This window comes from Denticeps clupeoides, chromosome 12 (genome assembly GCF_900700375.1).
Source record: "Denticeps clupeoides chromosome 12, fDenClu1.1, whole genome shotgun sequence".
NCBI lineage: Eukaryota > Metazoa > Chordata > Actinopteri > Clupeiformes > Denticipitidae > Denticeps > Denticeps clupeoides.
The window spans coordinates 5,948,909-5,976,429 of NC_041718.1; the positions used below are offsets into that span (position 1 = coordinate 5,948,909).

The following is a 27,521-nucleotide window of genomic DNA, read 5'->3' on the forward strand; positions in this document are numbered from 1 at the left end:
CTTTGGTGATGAACAAATTTACACGAAAATTAATACATACGGAAACTCAAATTGCGCAGCTACACAAGCGGATTCACCAGAGGAGGTAATAAGGATCAAACTAGGAATTGCAATAATTTTGATGGTGATAAGTGGGGGGTGATTTGCCACCACTTATTTTGGTTTGATAGGCCATTGATAATATCAGCTCTGAAAAGAGACATATTTGTTTGCCCATATTTGAGACTGCATGGGTGTGTCCGGGAGGGAGCCGGTCGAGCCACATTCTGAATGGCTCACTGTCGTCCTCCTCTTCCCCCTCTCCTGCCTGGCGGTGGAATGTGACCATGGGAGTAAGATAAGAACAGTGGAAGTGGGTCAGTGTGTGCGTGTGTAAAGGCAGAGTCTGTACATTGAAAGCCTGATAGTGTAGTTAGCCTGAGAGAGACTTTTCAGAATAGGTCCAAATCGGTTAAAACTGTGTTTACTAGTTCAGCCTCAACACCCAGTATTGTGCAGGAAGGGGTTATCGTACAATCTGTGTGAGTGAATGAACTGAGTTTTATCGCGGTGATTCCGACCATACAGGCACGGAATCGCCGGCGTTGCTCACTACCGCACTCATAACCGAGCGTAACATTAAAGTCCTTAGCAGAAACACAGCAAAAGTCCTAACTGGACGAATAAATGTCCCAACGGGGAGAATTCACAACAACTATTATACTAATACAACTTTCTTTTGTGTGTTTCCTGCAATAGTGAATACACCATGTAAGAAGACCATCACATAGCCCGAGTGCTGTGCTAATCTGGTCTAAGGATTTCCTGCGACTCTCCTGGGGGGCTGTGGTGCTACAGAGACCCCCAGACCTCTAGCCATGTCGTCTGCTGGGCGGCCTCGCACCCACTCACACAGCCATTCACATGAATATTACAGGAGGGCCACTGTATTTTTAGACCAGGCGAGTTATGCAACAGGCACCTGTCATGTGATCTCCACTCAGGGGGAGGGTGAGCTGGAGAGAGAGTGGCCGAGGGAGGGAGAGAGATATGGCTCAAAAGTTGCTTGTGCGCCACGCCTGCAAATCCAACTGACCTGATTTTCCTTCACTGGGCTCTTACGCACACCCACCCACACACACTCACATTCACACAACACGCACATACGCTTCAGCCACACAAATACATGCCCACTCCAACAAGCAGGCGCTTTGAGATCACTGCTGTAAAGCCCCAGAGCTCAGTCTTAAGTGCGGATTACGTGAATGCCAGGTATGCTGGCGTACGAGAACCAACATATTCAGACATGTTGCACTTTCTTTATTGGATAACCTTCCTTCTTCCTCTGTGTTTGTTTACATAGATTTATCAAAGAATGTTTCTGAGCATGCTCTGCCGCAGAGGAACACGCTTTCCACAAAAAGTCTGCTCCTAATTCATAATTCATGAAAAGACAAAAAATATAATAAGTCACAGAACATCCAATTCTCTGTTTTGTTAGGATTCTAGACTTTTTGATACTTTTGCACATGTCCTAAAAATGATCAGTTCAGGAATTTTAGGCTGGAATGTGCACATAATGCCTTACTGTGCCCCTCCCACTTTCTTTCATTTACTCATTTACCTTTATTCTAAAAAATATTATATTATTATACTATTATGCTATTTTAAATACCATAATAAGTGAGATATGAGATTTCTCTCTATTTTATGAGATTTCAGGATCGTCTTATAAAGACTATTGTCAGCCTGTTCTGCAGCTGGGAATGACTGTTTGTATTTATGAAATCTGTGTTTCTTGCATGAAAACAAATAGTTTAAAAGATATGAATGTATTAAATAATATTAAATAGTATTAAACATATGAATGAAATGAAAGTTAGTATTAGTTTCAAATAGTTTTTTACCCAGAGAGGTGACCTAGCGGGTAAGGAAGTAGACTTGTAATGAAAGGGTTGCAAAGCTGAGCTTTATTGTCATTACAGTTACATACATGTTAATTTGTACATAGTAAAATGAAACTACATTTCTCCAGAACCTGGTGCTACATGTAACATTTAAACAATTGAACAAAGTTATATACTGACATAAAGTGCAGTTGTGCGACACAAACTGGGCTGCATAAATTCCAAACGGTCAAGGTGTCACTGAGGTCCCCTTGAGTCCCCACACACTGCTCCCTGGGCACCTTTCATGGCTGCACACCGCTCACCAAGAGTGGTGGGTTAAATGCAGAGGATGTATTTCATTGTCATGTGTGCAATGCTGTCTATCACAATGACATAATTTTCACTGTATTATTTTCTTACTAAAAAAAAAATCATTTTATTAGAATGTAAGTTCATTTTTTGTGGGGGGTACCCGCCCCCTCTTTGTCTCTCTTGGTTTCAGGTACTCTGGAGCCCCATCTGTCAGGGCTGTTGTGGGTTGCCATGCTGGTGTCTCTGGCTATTGTGATCGTGCTTCCTCAGCCCCATGGCATCCGCGCCCTCATCGCCTCCACTATCCTGCGCCTCATTTTCTCTGTGGGCCTGGAACCTACTCTCTTCCTGCTTGGAGCCTTCAATGTAAGTGTAAATGTCTGTGTTTTTTTTACTGAATGAATTGAAAGAAGAAAAAGCATCTTCTTACGGACAGTAGGCCATTGACCTTTGTCATAATTGCTTATTCTGGTCACAAAGGAATTATGTTTTATCTCTCCAGTGTCTGTCAGGCTCTCCTCCTGGTCCCAGACTCAAATTGGAGCAGTTGTCAGCTCCAAATGTCAATACTGCAGTAATAAATTATATCAGTCGATTGTATGAGATTTTATTATTCTAGTTTGCAGTTAAAATGTCTTGGAAGTCCATTATCATGGTTAGTCTGGGTGGAGCTCATGGTTTGTGTGTGACATCATGTGTCTTTTACAGCTTGACCTTTTTCTGTTTTTGACCTGGAACTGCCCAGGGCTGTTGCTTAGGGCATGGAAGGTATATGTGGAAAGTGGAAAGGCCACCTAGTTCATTGACACTCTTGTGCCAACCTAAAAAACTTTATGGATTTAACTCACCATTTTGTATTGAGTTTGAGGCTTATAAGGTGAATATTTCAATATTTCCCCCTTTGTCCTCCAAATTTTTTTTTACAATAAATACTACCGTGTGTGTGTATGAAAACACACACTGTTATGGAAAGAACCGTTCTGTTGTTTAACCCAGTGACTGCTTTTTAAAGCTGGAGGAGCTTTCTATTAAACCCCTGTCACTGGAGTTCTGAGAATCCATATGCCTGTTAAAGCGGCGCCAGCAGCCTTCTCGTGTATCCTACTCTTCCTCAAATTCGTTTAAGCAAGCACAGACACACACACACAAACATACTGCTGAACTTCTGTTAACATCATGTGCAATTTTAGAAAGTTCACGTCCTCCCTTTTGTCTGTTTTCACTACCAGAATTTACTAATTACTGATTTTGTTAAATCATCTACGACTCATTTGTGACTTCACTTCATGACCATGACAAAATGACAAGAACTTCTACTTTCCAAGAACTTGACCTCTCCACCACAGTAAAGCATGACATGAAATGCAAAGCGTTATGTGTTGTTTCATTTCAGTTCAGCATTTGTTGGCACATACGGTATAATATTAACCAAGTCCTGATTTTAGTTCTTTTTTTTTTCAGAATGGACATGTCTTACTGTGCAAGATTGGATTTGTCTGCTGTTAGGTTCAGCCTACAGGATTGAAACTGTTTATATGGTCATGAGTCACCCAGGATCACTGTATGTGTGTGTGTGTGTGTGTCTGTGTGTGTGTGTGTGTGTGTGTGTGGTTGTGTGCGTGCACTCTCTCAACTGTAGGTGTGCAACAAGGTCATCTTTTTAATGAGTTTTGTGGGCAACCGTGGCACATTCACACGAGGCTACAAGGCAATGATCATGGACGTGGAATTCCTCTATCACCTGCTCTACCTCATCATCTGCAGCCTGGGTGTGTTCGTCCACGTCTTCTTCTACAGCCTGCTGGTGAGGGGCTGATCCCCTTTGCATTGTGTTCAACTTTACTTCCACTTTAGACACACATTATTTTTTGGCTGCCTGTGATATCTAACATAATCTTGATTTACATCATGTAAAACCTTTCTTGGAATTTGCACAAGTCTGATGGCAGAGGGGTTTGTGACATGCATTATGACATGATATGACAGGTTCTTGATGATGAAATTATGAAGCAAGAACATCCAAACTCAAATTCATGTGTCAGTAGGGCACCTAACCACTTTTATTCTAACATCATTTGTATTTCTTCTGTTCATCACTCATAGTCCCAATTGATTTACATAATAAATGCTGCTTCTTTTTCTGATATGTTCACTGGCAACCCTAGCCTGAAAAATTGCTGTGTTACATTATTAATTCATGTAAAGTGGAGCATTAGAAAAAACTCAAGGTTTTAATTCACCATTAAAAAGGCTGCAGAATTAAACTGTATAAACAGGCATCATGCACAGAAGTGAACTTAGATGTTCTATCCAATATTATGGATCACTAAAACTGAAACGATTGATATTTGGTAAAATCGGTTGGTTGATAGAATTTGTACATAATTTAATACTGTGTAATGAATTAAGTCCAAGTTCATACATACTACATACCTAAACTATACAGTATATTTATTCCTGTGTGTCTTTCTATGCCACTCTGTTGCGCTCTTTATGTCCAGCACTCACTGTCAATGTATATTGGCCTGCTTCAAAATGATTTTATATCCACATACAAATACTGTGGGTGCAGCAAGCCCTCTGTGCTTCATGTCTGAAATACGCAATGTCATTTGTCCTTGAGTCCCACAGCACTGATGCACCCTCCCATCTCTCCTGTGCAGCTTTTTGACCTGGTCTACCGAGAGGAGACTCTGCTGAATGTGATTAAGAGCGTGACGAGGAATGGCCGCTCCATCGTCCTGACCGCTGTCTTGGCGCTCATCCTGGTTTACCTCTTCTCCATTGTGGGCTATATCTTCTTCAAGGATGACTTCATCCTGGCTGTGGACCGAATACCTAATAAAACCCTGGGTGAGTCTGTGTGTCGGACTGGACTTTTTTTTTTTTTTTTTTTTTTTTTTTTATATATATTAAAATAAAAGTTCCCGCCTGTTTGCCTTTGTTGTATTCTAAATTACTTGTGTGCCAGTAAACAGGTTATGTAAGTTTCTCTTTTCTATTTTCCCCTCGTCTCTGACAGAGAGTGGGGCCAGTATGGTGGGCGAGTTCCTGTCTGCTGGAATATGCCGGAAGGACAGTGGAGAGAACTGCTCAGCAGAGGCCGGAGTTGAAGGTACTCCCCTTGTGTGTGAGTGTGTGAGATATAGTATATGCATGTTATGACCAGTATGCATAACTGTGACATAACTTTTTTATGAGTGTGTGAATGCATGCGCATGAGGTTTGCACCATCCCCAGGGTCATGGGTCACTGCTCAACGTGACCTTGTCTGTGTTCTTGTGTGAAGGGAAGTAAAACACCAGAATTTAAGATGTTAAAGCAACAAAACTCATGTGATCAGCCCTTCTGATCTGGTTAAAGCCAGACAACAGATCTTTTAAACGCTTCACTACTCAGTCAAGAACATCCCATCTATCCCCATCACAGCCTTACCTTCTCCCATTTATTTTATTTATTAGGATTGTGCAACTGGTGAATTTAAGATGGTTTGTGTCTCACATTTGTGTTTTTCAGGCCTGATTAATTAATTTAAGATTAATTCTATATTTAGTAGGTCAGAGTCTCTGTTTCGTTTTTTTCAGTGCACATTGCTGGTGCTGCTTATACAATTGTGTAGTAACTCCTCCGTGCTGTGTTTCTTGATCCAGTGGTGTCGCAGCCATCAGCCGTCGTCATTGAGGACAAGGAGCGCACATGTGACTCACTGCTTATGTGCATAGTGACTGTCCTCAGCCATGGTCTACGTAGTGGCGGTGGGGTGGGAGACGTTCTGCGCAAACCATCCAAGGAGGTGCGCCCTCCTCTTACAAAGCATTAAAATGCAATTTTAACATATCTTGGTTTTATTAATGACACTCAGAACTGACACACACACACACACACACACACACACACACACACATATATATATATATATATATATATATATATTACAGTTCTGATATATATATATATATATAGAGAGAGAGACAGAGACAGAGACAGAGAGAGAGAGAGAGAAAATAATGTGTCTTTTCATTGACCTAAGGTGTTGTTTTTGTCACATCTCCTTTGCTGTTCCCAACTGGGACATGCGTAAACATGGTGACATGAATGCCAATTTCCACGGCTCTTGGCAGTTTCCTCACACCCTGTGTGTACATAATTCTATGGTGTCCATTTAGTCCTCATTTCACAGTAACCTTTTGATCTTTTGGATCTTCTTTGTGTTTTTTTGGTAGGAACCTCTCTTTGCAGCACGGGTCATCTATGACCTGCTCTTCTTCTTCATGGTAATCATCATCGTCCTGAACTTGATCTTTGGAGTGATCATCGACACATTTGCTGACCTCAGGAGTGAGAAGCAGAAGAAAGAGGAGGTGCTGAAGACCACATGCTTCATATGCGGTGAGTAGCAGAGATGCATGTAATTAAGTCCCAGTTCTGTGAATCTGCTTGGACTTGAAGAAGCTCTAGGTTAGTCTGACTGACTTGACTACATTAGATGCTCTTCTATTTCTGTGGCGGTTTCCGGATGGTTTTGCTGACAGAATGAGGATTGGTTCTGTGCTGAAGCGTAAACATTGCGACGCCCCCTCTTCCCAGAAGGCTTAGTCACGGCCGACGCGGAGGAGTGCTTCCTGTTGCCTTTTGGCAAGTGACCATGCTCATTTGTGCAGCAAGCCACATCTCCTGTAAACTCTTCGCTCTCTTTTTCTTTGTGGCTCTGCCTCTGTCTTTTCCACGTCTCTGTCTCAGCAACAGAAAATCATTTTGATGTAGTACTCTGAGTAGTACTCTGTCCTAGGGATGTGTAAAGGCACTACTGCATTTGTATTTGCATTTGTTCAGGCAGCAGAATTGTTTGCATTTTGTATTCTTAAGTCTTAATAGGTGTGGCAATTGTATATTTTATATTTTTTAGTGTACTTAGCATTCAGCTGTACAAGAAGGTGATTTAATTGCATTAATACATTATATATATGCAATAAGTGATTGTAATAACTCTATTCTTCCCCAGAAAAGATAGATAGATAGATAGAGAGAGAGAGATTTTTAATAAAAATCAGCAATTTGATCTTTCCCAAACATCATATTCAGTCAGTGCCACCCATCATCTGCGTATCTGAGTGTTGCTTGCTTGTCTGTAAAAATAGAAATACCGACATTACCAATAAAACCATGTGTTCCATGGAACACACAGCTCCCTCTGTAGCAGAGATTCCCCTTTTTCCACGTGAAGTCACAATAAAAAAAACAATAACTTTAATCACACTTTAATCATGTCACTTTCACATGAGCCACGATGGTCACATTTGTATTCCTTTGTACAAGGGGCAAAAGGATGTGTTTTTAGAAATGCTTTGCTTATTTATTTGTTTGTTTGTTTGTTTCTGTGTTTAAAACCACCAGGCCTGGAAAGGGACAAATTTGACAATAAGACTGTGACTTTTGAAGAGCACATCAAGGTGGAGCACAACATGTGGCACTACCTGTTCTTCATTGTGCTGGTGAAGGTGAAGGACTCCACCGAGTTCACAGGCCCGGAAAGCTATGTGGCTGAGATGATCAGGGTAAGACATCAATCCAATTAGGAGAAAGCATGGGATACAAATTCTAACTTAAATAGAAAAAACTTCCCCAGGCTGCAATGGTTCAAGGAGGTTCAAGGAGTAATTATACAATTATGCTGCAAAACCATATTAACCAGTGAATAATCAGTCAGTTCTGGGTCTTCTTCACAGACAACTTGTCTGACCCCGGTGAAGGCATCCACCTCCACCCCAGGCAGCGCAGTTTTAATTAAGACTCCCAATGGTCACCCTGCAACATTTTTTTGCCTAATTGCAGAATTTAATCCATCACCTCACCCAAAGCCGCTGGATGAGTGTTATGTAATCCTGACTTCTGTGGCTGCCTCTGTCTGTGAAGTTCATTGATGGCATCTGGCAGGTTTACAAGTGGATTCGGAATGTGTTAAATCCCCCCAAAAAGTCGCCATGACGGCCACTTCCCCCACTGCAGTTACCCTCATTCTCTCCACACATGCCCTATTGTCCTTGTCGCCAGGTGGGAGCAGGAGCTGTGTCTCTTGACAACGTGTATAATGGATGTGTCTCTCCCATGCAGCTCACTCACTAACACACTCACACACACAAAGACACGGATCAAGAGTCTCTGAGGCTGCTTCTGAATACATTTAAGTACTGTAATAAACAAGTGTAACAAATCACTGAAATATTTCCTGCCTTAATAAGGACAGTCAAAGAACAGTGGTTGGCCTTTTCTTTCCCTGCTCTGCAGATGGACAAGATAAATTCACTGGAATGGCATGGCCATGATATAATTTGATCAGTTAAAAAGTAGGGGGAACATACTTGGAAAGGGAAAGCCCCCATCGCCGGTTCTTTTAAGTGCCGCACTTTTGTTCTTAATCAGTTCAACCTCACTGACCCAATTGCTTCAGTGCCTCACTCCAGACCCCACGTCTCCCTCTTTTTGTGTTTATGGGGGTGACTGGGATCTTGTGAGCAGTCACCTGATCATGGATTAGGTGATCCTTGCACCCCGGAGGCCATTGCATGCTAAGTGAGGGCTGTCAATTAGGCCCTACGGACTCTAGAGCAGGGGTTGTGACCCGTGCCAAATTATTTCTGAGAACAGCGATCCCTAAACCCAGCCACCCAGTTTGTAATCCCCCCCATGGTTGGGTCATTTCAATTCTCTGCCTGGGCCACCATGTGTATTTTATCATAGCAATTAAAGCCCTATATAATTGAGGAATGTTAGAAGATTCCTGCTTTCTCTCTTTCTCTTCATTAGAGTGCTAGTAGCTATGCAACAGGGATAATGAAATAAATAGATTGTGTGTGTGTAATATTTGTACAATACAAACCAGACTAGGGGAAACAAAACTACTGTTTATCTAAACTGCAAGCAATTTACAAAGAATTGTGTAACAAAAAATACCCACATCAAACACTGATCAAATTTGATTTACCTGAGCCAGTTATTGATAATAATTACATTTTGTGTATAGAGATAGAGGCTCTCTTATCTTATTGTTCTCTGAACAGCAAAACAATATTTTTTCAGTTTGTAGATGTAGGTAGATGTTTGTGGGAGATCATTAATTTTTTTAAAGAGCTGGGACACACCAGCCAGTTTCACTGAAATCAAATAAAACTATTGCTTTCACTTTTTAATAATTATTATTTGTGTCGCTGAGTTACTATTGGGTAAATAGAAAGCACTTTTGCATAGTTCTGTCTTTAGAAGAATACTATATTAAATGAAATACAAATTATACAAATTTTAAATTAATTGCCAACAATATAAAAAAATAAGTTAAAGCAAAAAGCAAGATAAAGCAAGGGCAAAAAACAAATGTGAAAACAATGACAGTTTCTCTGTCTCTGATAAAGAGGTGGCCCTGCAGTGTGTATGTGTGGAAGGGACGCGCTTTGGTTGGCCAAAAGCTTGTGATAATTACGGAGACTGACGTCAGTAGCAGAAGGCCGGGGATAAACAGGCAGAACATGGGCGTTAATTTATGCATCTTGACTCAGGCCCACCAGGCTGGTCGGCGCTCTGCACTGCCTCCTGCATTAATTACCACCTACTGAAGGTGAACCCAGCGAGGTGGAGGTTAGGTGTGCATGTGTGTTTTGTGTTTCAGGTGTGTTTTAGACACTAGCACTATGAAACACAGATTATGGCTTGTTTGGATTATTTCTCACAATATTAAGACGCTGACAGATATTTTATCAAGGTAAAGTAGGGTAACCAGATAGAAACAAACCAAATGTAGCGCTTGTGGAATGTGGAACGCTTTGTCCTGTATTTATGGATATAAATGCTTTCTTTGAAGTTTGCCCACTAAAAGGAAATGATCAGTCTATAATCCCAACGGTAGGTTTATTTTAACAGTGAGAGACAGAGCCATAACAATTAAAATCCAGAAAAATCAATTTCTAAAATAGTTAGAAATGAATTCACATTTTCATGAATGAAATAAGTATTTGATCCCTTTTGCAAAACCTGCATTAGTACTTGGTGGCAAAATCTTTGTCTGCTATCAAGGGGGGTCAGATGTTTCTTGTAGCTGCCACAAGGTTTGCACAAATCTCAAGGAGGTTTTTTTTTCTGCTCCTCTTTGCTGATCCTCTCCAAGCCATTTTCAATGCCCTGGCTGAGGGAAAGAGATTCTCACCCAAGATTTGATGGTACATGGCCCCACCCACCCTCCCTTTAATGTGCTGCAGTTGTCCTGTGCCCCAAAGAATGATGTTTCCACCTCCAATGTTGTTATTTGAGTCACAGGCAGTATTCCTCCTCCTCCAAACATGGCAAGTTGAGTTGATGCCGAAGAGCTGATTCCCAAGATTTGGCTCTCATCTGATGAGTTGAATCTCCATGAAGTGAGAACTTGCATGGAGCTCCAGACCAAGGAAGATTGACTGTTATTTTATGGTTCTTCCACTTGTGAATAATCGCACCAACTGTTGTCACCTTCACGCACAATGGTTTCGTAGCCAGTTCTAGATTATGGCTAGGTCCGGGTTTGTCTCTGCAAATGTTGTGGCTTTGCAAACGCTCATTGAAAAAATGCCACAGTAATGCGTGCATGAATAATATTATTAGTGTGTGTTGTACAGGCAGTGTGTAATAGCAAATAACAATAAAGACATGTCTAATTTATCTAGCGCAGGGGTCGACAACCTTTAACACTCAAATAGCCATTTGGACCCAGTTTGCAAAATGAAGAGAGCACAGCATATATCGTTTTTAATTTTTTTGTATAAAAACTTGGCTAGGGTGTTGCTCGTGAAATTTTATAAATACAGTGGTTTGGCAGGCATATACAACTACACTCACATGCTGTCAGGAGCTGTGCTGGAGTGCACATTCGCAGACATCCCTGAAGAGATGGGTTTGGGCTGAATGCAGTTGGAAGGGGGGTTGTAATGGTTTCCCACAATGTTGTAGTACAGGATCCATTCGTCCAAAACAGCAGCCTGGAGGCTTGGTCGGGGCACGTGAGCGAGATTGGGAATCGGGAAATCGTAACAGACACAGAGGTAAATCCACAATCGGAACCAGCGTGACAGTCCAAAACACGCAAGAAGCACATCACCATACAGAGGATACCGTTATTTTGGTCTGTGCAGGGGGGTCCTGCGTACCTTCTTCCCAGTCGGAAGTCTTGCGGGAATCATGGCAGCCATTTGTGACTCATATTTTGAGCTCCATATTACACATAGCATTTTAAAGGTTTTTTTTAGTATTTATTTTTTGCTTTTATATAGGTCTTAGTGGTCCCCTAATACAGTCTCTTTCTGAAATCAAGCCTTGGACCATAGACAGGCTCAGGGAACTCGTATTAATAATCTCACAACGTGATATTTTCATGCCAACCTTTAATGTTTATAAAATGAAGCCACAGGGAGCCACAATGTAAGGATGAAAGAGCCACATGCGGTTCCAGATGCTCCCCTGATCTAGCACCTTTGTTACAGTATTCTTGTAAACGTGCGCACACATATATGGCATATGCAATTTAACTGTTGTTAGTCCATAATGAAGCTGACTGCCCTTAGTCAGAATGCCTATATGTGCTAGCAGGCACAGAGTCTCTGATCAGGTGGGCTGTGCTGACGCTGTGACGGAAACCGCAGCACATCCTGTCACTTATGATATAGGCCTATTTGCGGTGCTAGTAATGAAGACAGCTCTTCCGTCATTTCCATTGAAGCAGCTCAATTTTATGTGGCTAACACGTCCTCTGACTTACTGGCACTGTTGTCATTTGTAAACACTTCTTAAGTGGTCTTGGTGGAGGGCTGCGGGGGAAGGGGTCCGTGCAGGTTACGCGACATCATAAATGTCAGAGGTCAAATTACCATGTTAAATGACTGTTATTATTATATACATTTTTTCCCATAAGCTTTACACAAATACACTATTAACAGCCCACACCCTTCACAAGAACCCATGCAGGCTATTTAAAGCACACTAAGGTTGAAGCCATTTGGAAAAATAGTGGTGCACAACATTGAATTTTGAGTCTTGGGTTTCCATCTTTCACTCAGTGAATAAAGTAGCGTGCTGAAAAAAAGTGCATTTGTGGTTTCCCAAATCTAAGAATTATTTTATTAACTTAAATAGTGGATGACCACAGCTCTGCTGCATGGAGTTCCCCTTTCTGCAGAACATGAGAAATAAGAAACATATTTCAACATCTAATGTGAGATTGAGTTCAGCGCTGGCGTTTTCTTGTGAAATTAGGCAAGGCTAGTCATGTTAGGTAGACATAACTAATGCTCTCAAGAATCCTGCTTGTACATTTGTTGCTCATTATAGTGACAGCCATTGAATTGGATTTGTTGTTTTGGAAAAAATATTACAAAAAAAGCTTAGTTGAGCCCAAGTTAATGTTCTTTGAAGAATGAATGATCAACATTTGTAATAAGGGAAATCCAAGCTAGTGAGGAAGAGCAGCAGCGTATCAGAATATGGGGCAGTGATGATGACATGAGCAGTGAAGAAGTGCAACATGACTGGCGAGGCAGCTGTCGTTACCATGTGGATTCGCCGGATGGATGAGGTAAACACAAAACCCACTGTGCGAGTGTGTATGCGCGCAGGATGTCAAGCGTGCATATAGCACTCTCAGAATGAGTACGAGTAACGCATGATGGTCTGTGTGATTCCCCTGCCCCGGGTACTGGGTTTGGGGCCTGGCTGCGGCACTTGGCAAGGCCACACGTTCACCCCCACAAAAGCAAGATTAAACACACACACACAGACGTGTACGTTAATACCGACCCACACACTTAGACCGAAACCCGGGGACTTTTTCAGCCTTCACAGCTGTGTTTAAAGACGCCATCAGCTCAGAGATTCACAACAGCAATTAAGATGCATATGTGTCCAAGAGGGAAAGGCCTGGGCTTGTTAGAGGACACTGAGACACCTTCAGACTAAACAGTGATGAAGGACAGCAAGGGGAGAGGACGTCAGCAGGTAGAATGTGAGCTTGTGCCGAAGTGTCCAATCACCTGTCACTTCTCTCAGTAAGGCATTTGTCCTACTGCATGGCAATACAAGCACCCTTCAGCAAACAATTTTAGTGGCAGTATAAAATGGTGCTGTTCCACAAAAGGTTTTTTTTTCCCCATCCAGTTTTTTCCCCCATCTAGTTCAGTTGAACTTAAAACGGTTAAAAATCCCCAGATGGTGGCTGCTGCTTCTGATAGTTCAGCTGCACTGATGGTTACAGTATGGAAAGGATGATGAGAGTATTTTCCGGAATGCTCCGTCAAGTTAAGATGCCTGATTCTGTGAAATTTGTACGAAATGCTACAAATGCATTCCAGTTTAAGACCCCATACTTCCACGAGGCATGTGATTTATTTTTTTTATTATTTCTTTTGAATAACTCATATTACTTTAGATGGGTTTTGACGTAAGTCCCTACAAACAAAAAGCTGATTCATGGGTGAGATATTTAAAAATAATACATACATTTCATAAATAAAAAACTCTTCCAATAGGCTAATTGAAATGAATAAAATAGGATACAACTCTAAGAGAACAGTAAGAGCCTTATCATTATTTAAGCAATAATTCTCAAGGACACCAATGCCAGTATTTCATGCGTCTCATATTATTAGAGCATGCCATTCATTTTTTTGAGGATTTTGCAAGAATAAATATGTCATGTGACAAATGCATCATGTGACAAAATGTGAAACAAACGTACAGGTTATTTAAGAGGTTTACGCTGTGATGTGTGTGTGCGTGTAATACACACATTTATATTGCATTTTAAGCAGAGACAGCGGCTAGTTTTGTAAAAGTGAAAATGATAGGTACACACGTGGACCAAATTGTTGGTACCCTTCAGTCAATGAAAGAAAAACTCACAATGGTCACAGAAATAACTTTCATCTGACAAAAGTAATAATAAATAAAAATTCTATGAAATTGAACTAATGAAAGTCAGACATTGATTTTCAACCATGCTTCAACAGAATTATTTAAAAAAATAAACTCATGAAACAGGCCTGGACAAAAATGATGGTACCCCTAACTTAATATTTTGTTGCACAACCTTTTGAGGCAATCACTGCAATCAAACGATTCCTGTAACGATCAATGAGACTTCTGCACTTCCCAGCAGGTATTTTGGCCCACTCCTCATGAGCAAACTGCTCCAGTTGTCTCAGGTTTGAAGGGTGCCTTTTCCAGACGGCATGTTTCAGCTCTTTCCAAAGATGCTCAATAGGATTGAGGTCAGGGCTCATAGAGGACCACTTTAGAATAGTCCAATGTTTTCCTCTTAGCCATTCTTGGGTGTTTTTAGCTGTGTGTTTTGGGTCATTGTCCTGTTGCAAGACCCATGACCTGCGACTGAGACCAAGCTGTCTGACACTGGCCAGGACATTTCTCTCTAGAATCCCTTGATAGTCTTGAGATTTCATTGTACCCTGCATAGATTCAAGACACCCTGTGCCAGATGCAGCAAAGCAGCCCCAGAACATAACAGAGCTTCCTCCATGTTTCACAGAAGGGACGGTGTTCTTTTCTTGATATGCTTCATTTTTCCGTCTGTGAACATAGAGCTGATGTGCCTTGGCAAAACGTTTTTGTCTCATCTGTCCATAGGACATTCTCCCAGAATCTTTGTGACTTGTCCACATGTAGTTTGGCAAATTCCAGTCTGGCTTTTTTATGATTTGTTTTCAACAATGGTGTCCTCCTTGGTCGTCTCCCATGAAGTCCACTTTGACTCAAACAACGACGGATGGTGCGATCTGACACTGATGTTCCTTGAGCGTGAAGTTCACCTTGGATGTCTTTAGAAGTTTTTCTGGGCTCTTTTGTTACCATTCGTATGATCCGTCTCTTTGATTTGTCTCTTTGATTTGTACCATCATTTTTGTCCAGGCTTGTTTCATGAGTTTTTTTTTTTTTTTTTTTTAAATAATTATGTTGAAGCATGGTTGAAAAGCAATGTCTGACTTTTATTAGTTACATTTCATCGAATTTTTATTTATTATTACTTTAGTCAGATTCAAGTTATTTTTGTGACCATTTTGAGTTTTCTTTCATTGACTGAAGGGTACCAACAATTTTGTCCACGTGTGTATGTAATCAATTATACAAACATGTGTGCATACATTTTGAGTAAAATTATTAGGGCTTTTTTTTTTTTTTTTTTAAATGAATACTGTTATTTTGACAGCTATAAAAAATGGAAAGAACCATAATCATAAACATGTTTAACCTTAACGTATTATTGTGTTAATTGTGTGTGTGGTTGTGTGCAGCACACATTTTAATTGGCTAAACCTGGTGTGTTTTAAAATACAACCGAAAACCAAGCTGTTCCAAACATAGAATCAGAATCAGAAAACCTTTTTAATCCCGAAGGAAATTGCTTAATTAACGATGACAGCACTGACATTGATTGTACGTGATTGAGTTATGTCAATATATAATATCATTGATATGTAGCCCTAAGTTGATTGAATTCTTGGAGACCAAGATGAAGATTTATTCAATATCATCAATGCTGAATGTATGTTTATGCAGGAGCATAACCTGGACTGGTTTCCACGCATGAGAGCCATGTCTCTGGTGAGCAGCGATGCTGACGGGGAGCAGAATGAAATCCGGAGCCTGCAGGAGAAGCTAGAATCCACCATGAAGCTCGTGGCCAACCTGTCTGGCCAGCTGACTGAGCTGAAGGAGCAGGTGGGTTGACCCTCCTTTCTTCTTCATCAAAGTCTTCATTAGAACTTATATTCATGGCAAAAAAAACAACACAATTGGAAGGTAAAAAGCACATTTCCTTCTCCGGCACAGACTTGTGCTCGTATTTGTTTTTTATTCTGTGTTTGTTTGTTTATTATTATCTTTTTTTCTGTAAGAAAGGTCACTTAGAGCAAAGGGCACTGACTCATATTTCTCTTATCACTTCACCTCGACATCTGTGGTACGAGACCTGTCTCTCCACTGCGTCACGGCCATGGCTTTCACTTTGAATCAGCCTTCAGCAGTCTAGACATCATTCTCTGAACTGGAGCAGTTCGCTTTTTACATGAAGGCGAACACGAAATGCCACGGGCCCTGACAAGGATCACAATAAACAACAAAAAAATTCCATTCGGTTGTGACAAAGAGGACCGCAAAATCATCGCCGGTGACATTTGAACACTTGAGCCGCACGAGCGCAAACCGTGTGGCTGCAAGTGGGAAGTTGTGTTTCTGGTTTAGAGTAATGCAGTGGTTGAAGGTGGGTGAGTTTGAGGGGTGAGGGGGGACCCAGAAAGCAGAAGTGTCTGTGAGGAAGCAGGACTGCATCGACACTCTCAGCAGACATGAGGAAATGGTCAACGTGTGACTGAAAATACGGTGACTAGAGTACAGAATCTTCCACATTTCGCTTGTACACATCAGTCAGTCTTTTTACTGAGGGGACGGATAGAGAGAACATTTTTTACACTCTGGATTCTACTGAAATTCGTTCTCAAAAGTTTTTCACTAGTTCACCAAAGTAGTCAAAGTAATTTGTTCGGTAATGTATGGGCAGTATGGGAATTACTTAAATAATTCAGAATGAGGTGGCAACGTGACCAAAACTGTTATAAACTTTGTTTATAAAAAGGGCAGTTTATTCTCTTCTCTTTTCTCTTATTTTTACTTATTTATGTAAATCCTTAGGGTTATAGATGACACGACTGAAATTACCAACACCGCTGGATTTCTTCTACCAGAAAATTGCTAAAGTTTTGGCATCCATTTATTTTCTTTATGTGCATTGGACTGACACAAGAGAAAAAAAACAGACAAAAGTGCCAAATTTGACAATTTCACTCAAAAGAACCCTCGACTTAATTTTGGTTGCAGACACGTTGGAAATTACTGAAACCAGTCGCTTCCTATAACCATCAACAAGCTTGTGACACCGGTCTACCTTAATTTTCGACCACGCTGTTCTGATATCGCTCCATAAATGTTTGATCAGATTTAGACCCAGACTCAACGCTGGGCACTTCAGAAATCTTCAACCAAAAATGTGGGGTCATTGTCCTGCTGGAACAGCCATGACCTCTGTTGCAGACCCAGCTTTTACCCAGAAAAAAAATCTTTTTGTAGGCTACAGATTTCATGAAGCCAGTCAAGGCACCAAAACTTCCACCATGTTTGACTGTAGGTACTGTGTTCTTTTCTTTGTAGGCCTCATTCAATTTTCTGTAAACACTACAAAAATGTGCTTTGTGGGGGGAAAAAAACCCTCTACCTTTGTCTCATCTGTCTACAAGATGTTCTCCCAGAAGGTTCTTGGGTTCAAGTAGGTTTTGGCAAACTCCAGTCTGGCCTGTTTTTCCGCCATTCTGACTTGCAGTCTTTTAACAATTTTTCTCATCCATCCACATCCAGGGAGATTAGCTACAAAGCCATGTGCTGTAAACTTCTTGATTTTTGCACACAGTGAACAAAGGAACTTCCCTACAGTTTTTGTCCTCAGGCAACCCGCTCCTCTTCTGTCTGTTCTCCATGCTTGGTGTTGTACACACAGACACACGACAGTCAACATTTTTCCATTTTAACTGGTTTCGGGTGCTTTTTGCTATATTGCCAGCACCTGTTTCTGCCACAGTGGTGCATTTGCCACACTGGGCAGTGGTGGCCAGTTAAGGAAGCGGCCCTGTAATCACAAGGTTGCCGGTTGGAATCCCGGTCCGCCAAGGTGCCACTTAGCGAAGCACACTGCTCCCCGGGCGCCTGTCATGGCTGCCCACTGCTCACCAAGGGCAATGGGTTAAATGCACAGGACACATTTCGTTGTATTTTACAATGACAGTCACTTCACTTTCACTTTTGTGGTTGCAAAATATTTCTTGGAGCATTTTCTGAAAAAAATGCAGGTATTACAATGAACGATCGATGAAATTAAAATGATGCAGAGTGGAGGGGATTAATGCTTTTCATGCATTTTAAACCTAAGTAGACATATACTGAACGTTTTCTAACATCTGAAATTCTGACCAATCTGTTTCTTTCTAAATGGGCACACTCCTCTTTTAGTGTGTGTGTGTGTGTGTGTGTGTGTGTGTGTGTGTGTGTGTGTGTGTGTGTGTGCATGCTCCTGAACATGCCTATTGTATCCTGAAGAGGACAGGCTGGAAAACAAGCCAATCTTTTCATAAACACTTGGCCCAACAAGCCCAGCTTCTGTTGCATCATTCCACACTTTAATGACTTAATTAGTTTTCATGTGCACATACAAAGGGGGACATTCTGCTGTTGCTGAGGTTAACCTCTGTCCTCCCCTCTGGCGCGTCCTATCAATTTAGCCCTTTTCATCCGGCGTACTTCCTCTCTGTGCTGTTTGCTATGATACAGATTTTTATATCTCTCTCTATCTCTATCTGATGATAGCCTTGAAGCAGGATTTATGTTTTTCCTTTTTTCATTTTATTACCATTGCCCTAGCCTGGTATCTTGGGTAAAAATTTCACGTGCGGTCTAAAAAGTCTAAAATCTGTAGGAAAAAAATGAAAAACATCTCTTTCTATTGCTCATCGTTTCAGAAAATGAAATGAAAATGAAATTTCTGTACTTGAGGCTTTCATTTTGGGTTAGTTGTGCACTGTGCGGTTTGGACCTGGCAAGAGGGCGACTTCCTTTTTCTTTTATTTTTTTTTTCTTCTTTAAATATATGTAGCATCTCAGTATCGCCGAGGTATCTGGTCTGAACCCTGGAGAAACAAAAAATTTACTGATGTCCTACTTTTTTTTTTTAGATGACTGAGCAGAGGAAGCAGAAGCAGAGGATTGGACTCTTGGGGCATCCCCAGCACATGAATGTGAACCCCCAGCAGCCAGCGTGAAAGAGCATCCAGCCAGGGTGTTTGCTTTTGTATGTTAGGGACGAGCAGGGCGGAGCTGTTTGTCAACCCCTATCCTCGCATACCGACTGCAGCGAGTGTGATAAGCGTGTAGCACACCAGTAAACATACTAGTTACACCAGGTAATATGTATTTATTTTCATAGGCCATTGAGAAATTGCAGGACAATGCCCCCCTCCCCCCGTCCAGTTCCTCTCTGTCTGCCAGTGCAGTTGAGATTGGTGCCAATATTGCGACGTGAGAGAGAAATCACTTCCAGGGCCTTTTACTGGGTGGACTTGAGACACAGCAGGCCTGTACTGTATGGTGCAAAACTAGGATGAGGTAGTGCAATGTCTAGATGCTGCTTGTTCTGTTTTATTGTTTTTCTCTCAAGTATAGCAAGCAGTGTTTTAAGTCTTATTTTTGTAATTTGTGCAATATTAACACTTTAATATGCAAGCATTTTGATCTGTACGTGGGGGGAAAAGTATTTTGGGAGTATGTGTAAGTACTCCTTAGCACATCAGGATTGTATCTGAAAATAGAAGTCAATGCAGTTCATTAGTAGAGACCTCTGAGAAGGCTTTCTATTAGACGTCTGGATGTATGGCATAGCATGTCTGTTTTGTATTTTATTTATTTTTATTTATTTCATTTCAAAGTCTTTGTTTAAAGTGGCACTTGATAGAATTTTCCATTACAATGAATTCTCTTTTCCCTTTACACTCAGCTGTTCTCTTTGTACGTAGTCGCTTTTTGCCTTCTTATTTGTAGCAGGGAAATTAGTCCTTTTAGGCCATTTTGATTTGGGACCGTAGGGAATTAAACTTCTAATTATTGTCTTAATTCTAAGTTACAGGTTCTTCTCGCAAACTAACATCATACTTGCTATAGCTCTAAAACAGGACACTGCGTTTATGCCTGTGATAGGAGTGAATCCTGCCTGGATGAAATTTTTTTTTATTATTATTTATTTTTTATATTTTATCAGTCTCTGCAGGCAGGTGGTGTTGGGTTCAGTACTTTTGTTTTGTTTTAAAACGTGTATATATGTCCGCAGAGTCTTTTGCTATTGTATAGACACACACTTTCAGAACAGGCATCATAAGGTTCACACCGGAGTTACTAAGTAAATATACTGACTTAAGTTCTAAAAATCAAAGATGTAGTATAAAATCAAAGAAGTATTTAATAAAACGTGTAATTCACCATGATTGGCTAGTTTGTTTTTTGTTCTTGGGTAAAATTGGTGGGGTTTTTTTCCCTTTGTATATTGTTTTTATAGGTGTGTCCTCCCGTCGTATCATACGCAATCTGGTTCTTATTAATGGCTTTTCTGATACTAACAGAAAATGTTCTCAAACCAGGCAAAGCTGCAGATTGAAGGACTCGGACCATTGTGCTCAGTCAGGCTGAGCTTTGAAATCCCCTCCGGTGGCCTGGATTCAGATTGAAACACGGTGGTTCGGTGACACATAGACAAAATAAAGACGGGAAAGTTTGTCTTGGCTCTTGTTTGACGCTGCTTCAAAAAAAAAAAAAAAAACATTTTCTCACATGTTTAACATGCCCCATTAATGAAGTTTTTTTATTGTCTTGAATCTTCCCTTAATGCTTTTTTTTCTTACACGTGGACGAAGGGAAAAGGTTACAGAGCTGTCATATCATTTTATACATAGCTTGTTACGAATGCAATATAATACTTAACACGCAGGGCCAGTCTCCCGTTCGTGGATCGAGGCTTGGTGGCTTACAGAGTGGAGGGTCGTGGGAGCCTCGCATTCAGGGTGATATTTGCGTCATGAACACCAGGGACAGTGTTGGAAATCCAGGCCGGGGCTCGGGCATGTGCGATCCGAGCCAGACTGTGAAAATGAAACCGACTGCGGGGCGTCGCACAAGCGGCGCACAGGCGCACAGAGTTCGAACTCTTGACGTCGCCAAATAAATAGCTGGCCGCAAATTGCGCGATGGAGCAGCTTTAGATCAGTTGTCGATCACACCGGTTTTCACCGCGAGAAATGTGGTTCTGTTTTAGAAATCGTGCGCACCGAGCGTGACGTCCACCGGTCACTATTTACACGGATACTTAATTATTTACAATTAATATTTTATTTGCAAAGAACGCTGTGGGTTGCCAGGTTGTTGCGACACCGTACCAAAACTGTTCAAGTGTCCGCCCCTCTGAAACTGAAATGGTGCTAGATTCCCATGGCAAAAACCGCTCCTGCGATTCATTACATTTCAGCCCCCGGCAGCTTTATATAACCGCGCGTTTGGAACAGGTCCGAGGAACCGGTGCGAAATCGGCGGGAAACCCGCGGACCTGGCAACCCTCCTGGCCGCGGCCGCGCCACCGGAGCGCTCTTGGCCGGGAGCACGCGGGGCGAAAATAACCGAGTGACGTCAGTCTCAGGGATCCGGTCCGCCGCGCTCGCCGCCCGCCATGAGGAGTTCAACGTGACAGAAGCAGGCGGGCCGCCACGCCGGTCCCGGGAGCGCGCGCACGTGTACGTGCAAATGGAGGCGTAATCCTCATTTCCTTGACTTATAATGTCGCACGTCGCATCGATTTCAACACTATGTGCCCGTAGCGAATGAATTAAAAACATGAATTGTCTTGTGCAATTAATTTGTAATCTTAGGTCTGCAGACCGGACGTATTTGTGTGCTGTTTGCTCGTTTGCTGTTTTATTAAATTTTTACTTGTTTTTTTACGTTGTAAATTCTGTGCAGGTGTAATTACACGTGGACGTATGGTCGGTTACGTGGTCGGTTATTCATGCACAAATTCTTCAATCTCAGCACATTTTTCCCCCCAAAAAATGTAAATACGTCGTCTCGAAATATTTTGCAGCAGGAACGTGAAATGCACCATTTAATAATGACACTTGTAATAATTCGCGTATTTAATAATGAGGCGCGTGCTCGTGCGCGCCACCGCCGGGGCCGCGCGAGAGCGTGGTGCTACACGGGACCGAGGCCCCGCCCACCCCGCCGAGCCCGTGCCGGCCCCGCCTTTAAATACGGAAAGTGGGCCGCTCCGTGGCGGGGGCCGAGAGCGCCGTCCGACACGTGAGGCTCATGTGACGGAGGCAGGCCGGGCTGCGAGCGGGAGACGCGTCTTCAGTCACAGGGTTTATTAACACGTAGTCCGGTCCACACACGCTCACACACGCACGCACGCACGCACGCTCGCTCGCTCGCTCGCTCACACCCGGATCCCCCGAGCCACCCAGCGGCAGCCGCGGCGTGCCGGACCGAGCGGACCGACGTGCGAGGAGGAAATATTCCACATTTTCGCCGAAACTTCCATTCGGGAAGAACATGGAGCGGATTACGAGCGCGCAGCCTCCGCCATGTATGGCCAAGCACGCCGCGCTGGATATAGCCGACATGTCGGGGTAAGTCCCGCTCCGCGCCGGCGTTCCTGCAAAGCGGCGATGATGTTATAGCATTCATATTTACAATAATTACTTAACGCTGTTCCGTTTTATTCCCCGTAGGATGGATTTCCCCATGTATGTATACAAGCCCCGCAGGGTGAAGCGTGGAGAGGACAGCAAGGTACTTTTCTCCTCAGTGTTGCTCGTTTTAACTTTGCGAAAATGACACGCGTATAAGTACGCAATAAGTCATCTTTCTTGTTTTGTTGGGGTTTTTTTTTGTTGTTTGTTAAAAGTTTGCAGTACGTGATTAAACGACGTCCAGAATTCTTATTGATTTATTTTTTGATTTATTCCGCAGGACACGTATAAGCTGCCCCATCGGCTGATCGAGAAGAAACGGCGCGACAGGATAAACGAGTGCATCGCGCAGCTGAAGGATCTGCTGCCCGAACATCTGAAACTCACGGTGAGGAACCCGCAGAGTCGGAACTCCGTTCACTTGGACTGAGTTTTGAAGGGGAAAAAAAAAAGAGCTGAAGCGCCACCTGTCGGCTGTGGATAGAACTGCAGCGCCACCCATTTTACCCTTCCTGCGTTCACCGTTCTTCCCTAAAATGCCTGCGTCTTCCTACGAATCCTCACACATCTCCACATTTACATTATGATCTGTCTGCAGTTTCAAATGTTTATAATGTTTTAGAGGAAACATTTTCCAGAAATTTCTATGGTTGTAAACTTTGCCTTTTTTTAATGTGGGACGTCCTGCGCTGTCCCACTTGAAATGTCTAGATTAGTTTAGATGTTGTTGCTGTCGCTCGCCATACATGAACGTTTCAGTCCTGCCCCGCCCCGCTGTCCTCTGCCCAGAAAGTGTTACGTAAGAAAGATCAACGTGCTTATCGAAGGTCTTCCTGTTTTAGACGCTGGGCCATTTGGAAAAGGCCGTGGTGCTGGAGCTCACGCTCAAGCACGTGAAGGCTCTGAACAGCCTGCTGGAGCAGCAGCAGCAGAAGATCATTTCCCTGCAGAATGGCATGCATATCGGTGAGCCGGCCTGCTTGCGCCCTGGTGTAGCATTCCACAGTAACGCATCGTTGCGTAACCCACCACGAAGGGGAAAAAAAAACACGTGTTAAAGCCTTACTCTTCATGGCCGCTAATAAAAAGGTTTTAAATCTGATTTTTGCTGCTTGCAGGTGACCATGTCAGTGATTGTCCGGAGAACAGTGAGGAGATGTTCCGTTCCGGCTTCCATCTGTGTGCCAAGGAAGTCCTGCAGTACCTGGCCAACCAAGATAATGGTGAAGACCTGGCGCCCTCGCGCATTATCAACCACCTGCAGAAAGTGGCCACCGAGGTGCTGCAGGGCGGCCACAGCGCATGCAGCGAGGAGCCCAGCCACAAGGCAGCAGAGAGCCGCGAAAAGCCGCCCATGTCCCAGCCCGCCACCGCTGCCGAGGGCCACGCCAAAAACTGCGTGCCCGTCATTCAGAGGACTTACACCCACGGCAGCGGGGAGCAGAGCGGCAGCGACACCGACACGGACAGCGGCTACGGGGGCGAGGTGGACAAGAGGGACGCCAAAAGGGGGGGCTACTACGGCAAGGAGGGCGAGCTGAAGTACGGCCTGGCCGACAGGTTGGACAGGGGCATCAAGAAAGAGACTGACGAGCCCCAGGCCAAGCGGGCACGTGCCGATTCGTCTGAGGACGAGTCCCAGTCCGGCCACGAGGTGGGGGTCGGAGGTCACAACGGCTACGTGAGCTTCTCCCCCCACCAGCCGCCCCTCTGCATGCCCTTCTACCTCATCCCCCCGGCAGCCGCCGCAGCAGCAGCCTACCTGCCCATGCTGGACAAGTGCTGGTACCCCGGAGGGATGCCCGTCTTGTACCCGGGCCTCGGCGGCTCTCCGACAGGCCTTTCTCCGGAGAAGCTCCCATCGTCCCTGGTCATGTCCCCGAGGGTGGGCTCCCCCGTGGGCCACCAAACACCCATGGACTCTCCTGCTCTGCTCCAAGCCCTAAAGCAAGTGCCCCCCTTAAACCTGGAAACCAAAGACTGAACAAAAAGAACTAACTTTTACTTTTTTTATTGTGCTGGCAGCCGCCCACTGAATGTTTGGTGTCTTTGGGAGCGGAACGTTCCGGCATGAAGGGACGATAGCACCTACTTTCCGTCCCTCAGCCACATCAGCAGCCCTTCAGCCCCGTTTAGCACAAACCCCGCCCTGAGAGAGCAACACAGCCACTCAACACACACACACACTCACACACACACACACACCCCCAGTGGCCAACGCCGTCCGTAGCCTGGTCCTGAGAGGGACCCGAGACAGAAGAGGGCCCTGCTGGTGTTTACATCTCGTGACACTGTGAAGAAGGTCAATACAAGGACACGTCAACGCCGAGACAGTTTTGGTCTGAGGATAATGTTTTTTTTTTTTTAGTTTTTCCTTCTCAGGACCTGTGTTTTGAATGTTGAAGAGTTACGAAAGAAACATGTAGACAGCCCCAAATGATCATAATTTGCCCCTTTGCACACACAAATATACACACACAGACACACACATAAATGGTTATGTGTTGAATGTATAAAAAAAAAAAGATGAAACCCCTATAGATGCTGCTTTTCTCAGTTTTTTATTTTTTACATTCTGTAGACATTCTGGCTTGACCACTTTCTCTATCTGTGGCCACTGAAAGTCCTTTCGAACTCGAACGCAAAAGCAACACACGTCATGTTCCTCACCGGTTACTGCACCTTGCCTCCCGAACCGACCCCCCACCCTGTAGTCGGGCCTGTTGGAGACTGGAGGGGACACTGCGGAGGTCATTCGTGTAAATAAGAGCAGGATGTAATCGCGAATGCATTTTAGACTTAAGTTTGTAACTCATTACTATTTTTGTGCAAGTAGACAGAGTTATCGTGAAGTTCATGTCTTGTATTGACACCTTATTGGGTTTTTTTTCCCTGTTTTGTACTACTTGTGCATCTTTTATTTTTTATACGTGACCCACAAATTGCATTCTGGATAGCAACCTGAGGGAGTGTAAGGTGACTGTCCGCTGCATTGCCAAGAGAACGTGTACATAGCCCAATCCAGTCTGGAGCTGGATGTGATTTCGCACCATGCCCTATATTCATTTCCGGTCCAAATTTAAGACAGATCATTGTTCATGCTGTTGCCTTTTATTTGTTTAAATGCGGTAAAAATGATGACACATGTAAATTCTTAATCCTGGATTTCATGGACAGGCAGAGAGAAGAAAGTGAATGTAATGCTTAAAACATAGTTTTGTAAAGGAAAAGGTACTTGGGGTTTTTATTTTGGGACCTAACATAAGGTTGCTTGATGTATATATTTTGTCTATAAAGTATTGAAAGTATTGTTGACATTAAAAAAAACTATTAATAAAGCTCTTTTTTTCCTGTGGAAATGATGTTTGTGCCTGATTTTGAAGCAAACTGGGCTCCAACATGTTTAGCTGCAAAACAACCTACCCTCTCTTCTCATTATGTAACGCTTACATAACCCATAACAGGCATGGCCCTCTAAATCATGTGCACCTTCAATTGGACAGCAGGCAAGAAAAGCATATGGAGAACATTTTTATCGTGTTTCCGAGCATCATTTTACATTTTTCTCATTTAACACGTTTATGCCAACAGGACAACCAGTTGATTTACCAGCTGATTTATTATAAGACTCGTATATAGTAAGTGATTTATAGAATAGTACATAAGACAGAAAAATACTAGTCACAACGGATTCCCTTAAAAATAAAAAAAAACTTTCACTAAATAATGAAGGTGGAAGGATACACATTTGTTTTAGTGTGAGTAATTACATTATAATTAATAAGACAGTTGCACGTAACAACATGTTGGTTTATTTCTATGGTTTGCTATTTGAGACGATGTTAGATCCTTCCATTTGCCTGTAAAAGAAGAGAACATCTCGGCACTCTGCATTAACGCGTGACGCATGCGGAGCTGAGTGCGCGTTCGCGGCGCGCCGCCGCCGCCGGCGGTCACGCGCAGGGCCACGCGGTTCTCGGGGCGGCGCCGCTGATTGGCCGCTTCCCCGCAGGCCCGCCGCTCCCGGGGAAGCGGGTTTGGCCTCCACAGCCCGAACGGAAGGTGCGTCTCGGCCAATTCTGAATACTTCAGATGGCGGTGTCGCTGGAGGTTAAACCTCAGCTACACTTAACCCGTGCAGTTAAAAGCTCGGGAAGTTGCGTGAGTTGTAGTTAAAAACTCGGGGAGTTGCATGAGTTATAGTTAAAAACTCGTGGAGTTGCATGAGTTATAGTTAAAAACTCGGGGAGTTGCATGAGTTGTAGTTAAAAACTCGGGGAGTTGCATGAGTTGTAGTTAAAAACTCGGGGAGTTGCATGAGTTGTAGTTAAAAACTCGTGGAATTGCATGAGTTGTAGTTAAAAACTCGTGGAATTGCATGAGTTGTAGTTAAAAACTCAGGGAGTTGCATGAGTTATAGTTAAAAGCTCGGGAAGTTGCATGAGTTGTAGTTAAAAACTCGTGGAATTGCATGAGTTGTAGTTAAAAACTCGGGGAGTTGCATGAGTTGTAGTTAAAAGCTCGGGAAGTTGCATGACTTGTAGTTAAAAACTCGTGGAGTTGCATGAGTTATAGTTAAAAACTCGGGGAGTTGCATGAGTTGTAGTTAAAAACTCGGGGAGTTGCATGAGTTGTAGTTAAAAACTCGTGGAATTGCATGAGTTGTAGTTAAAAACTCGTGGAATTGCATGAGTTGTAGTTAAAAACTCAGGGAGTTGCATGAGTTATAGTTAAAAGCTCGGGAAGTTGCATGAGTTGTAGTTAAAAACTCGTGGAATTGCATGAGTTGTAGTTAAAAACTCGGGGAGTTGCATGAGTTGTAGTTAAAAACTCGGGAAGTTGCATGACTTGTAGTTAAAAACTCGTGGAGTTGCATGAGTTGTAGTTAAAAACTCGGGGAGTTGCATGAGTTGTAGTTAAAAGTTCGGGAAGTTGCATGACTTGTAGTTAAAAACTCGTGGAATTGCATGAGTTGTAGTTAAAAACT

The 27,521-nt window shown here is 43.0% G+C and overlaps 2 protein-coding genes across 29 annotated transcripts in view; both read left to right on the top strand.

Annotated features, from left to right (window-relative positions):
• The window catches only part of itpr1b (inositol 1,4,5-trisphosphate receptor, type 1b), a 94,368-nt gene extending 74,087 nt beyond the window's left edge, over positions 1–20,281 (top strand). For all 28 annotated transcript variants that reach the window (XM_028998073.1, XM_028998077.1, XM_028998082.1 and 25 more), the window contains 9 exons: positions 2,371–2,546; positions 3,820–3,984; positions 4,844–5,033; positions 5,203–5,295; positions 5,831–5,973; positions 6,404–6,569; positions 7,575–7,735; positions 15,762–15,923; positions 18,980–20,281. In XM_028998073.1, coding sequence (XP_028853906.1) covers positions 2,371–2,546; positions 3,820–3,984; positions 4,844–5,033; positions 5,203–5,295; positions 5,831–5,973; positions 6,404–6,569; positions 7,575–7,735; positions 15,762–15,923; positions 18,980–19,066 — 1,343 coding nt within the window. In that variant the 3' untranslated portion in view covers positions 19,067–20,281. The remainder of the gene's footprint in view (positions 1–2,370; positions 2,547–3,819; positions 3,985–4,843; positions 5,034–5,202; positions 5,296–5,830; positions 5,974–6,403; positions 6,570–7,574; positions 7,736–15,761; positions 15,924–18,979) is intronic.
• A 1,821-nt stretch (positions 20,282–22,102) lies between these two features.
• Positions 22,103–25,893, top strand: bhlhe40 (basic helix-loop-helix family, member e40). The gene is made up of 5 exons (XM_028997588.1): positions 22,103–22,471; positions 22,574–22,634; positions 22,815–22,922; positions 23,377–23,500; positions 23,653–25,893. Exons 1-5 carry the CDS (start codon positions 22,395–22,397, stop codon positions 24,516–24,518), a joined length of 1,236 nt encoding a protein of 411 aa, XP_028853421.1. The 5' UTR covers positions 22,103–22,394; the 3' UTR covers positions 24,519–25,893.
• The last annotated feature ends 1,628 nt before the right edge of the window (positions 25,894–27,521 follow it).